Source organism: Nicotiana attenuata, unplaced genomic scaffold, assembly GCF_001879085.1.
Source record: "Nicotiana attenuata strain UT unplaced genomic scaffold, NIATTr2, whole genome shotgun sequence".
Taxonomy (NCBI): Eukaryota; Viridiplantae; Streptophyta; class Magnoliopsida; order Solanales; family Solanaceae; genus Nicotiana; species Nicotiana attenuata.
This window is the reverse complement of record NW_017690438.1, coordinates 1-824: the sequence shown is the minus strand read 5'-3', so window position 1 is coordinate 824 and position 824 is coordinate 1. Positions and strand designations below refer to the sequence as shown.

General features: G+C 43.7%; 1 protein-coding gene across 1 annotated transcript; it reads left to right on the top strand.

The window, feature by feature from the left end:
• Nucleotides 1-3: 3 nt before the first annotated feature.
• On the top strand, nt 4-761 carry LOC109222460 (the record flags this gene model as incomplete). Its single annotated transcript, XM_019386820.1, has 1 exon — nt 4-761. A coding segment is annotated over one exon (758 nt), but the record flags the coding sequence as incomplete, so codon positions are not given.
• Between the last annotated feature and the right edge of the window lie 63 nt (nt 762-824).

Genomic DNA, 824 nt, shown 5'->3' with positions numbered 1-824 from the left:
AAGAAGTTCAGTCTAAAAAGAGGAAACATGTGACTTTTAATGAGAGGCCAACCACTATAGAATCAACATCAGAAAAAGCTAAGGAACCAGAGAAGCCAGCTGGAGAGGCGGTGGCTGAGCAACCCCCACAATTGGTTGCAAGGCCACCACCTCCATTCCCTCAAAGATTGCAGAAATTAAGAGATAATGCAGCATATAAAAAGTTTCTTGATATCTTGAAGCAGGTGCAAATTAATATTCCATTGGTTGACATCTTACAAGAAGTACCCAAATATGCAAAGTACATCAAGGACATTGTGGCAAATAAAAGGAGGCTAACCGAGTTCGAGACTGTGGAACTCACTGAGGAGTGGAGTTCAAGAATTCAGGGCAAGTTACCTCAGAAATTGAAGGATCCAGGTAGTTTCACTATCCAAATCTCGATTGGTAAAATTGCTGTTGGGCGAGCCTTATGTGATCTTGGAGAGAGCATCAATTTGATGCCGCTATCTGTGTTCAGACAGTTGGGTTTGGGTGAGCCACGCCCAACAACAGTTATCTTACAGTTAGCCGATCCCTCCCTTGCTCATCCTGAGGGAGTGATTGAAGATGTGCTAGTTCAAGTGGGTTCCTTCATATTCCCTGTTGATTTCATTATCTTGGATTACGAGCCTGATCAGGAAGTCCCATTTATTTTGGGGCGTCCATTCTTAGCCACGGGCCGAGCTATTATCGATGTCTGCGAAGGAAGGATGAAAATGAGAGTGGGTGATCGAGTGGAGGTCTTCAATGTTTATAGAGCACTCAAGTTACCAGCCCACTATGAAGAGTTATCCATGATCTTT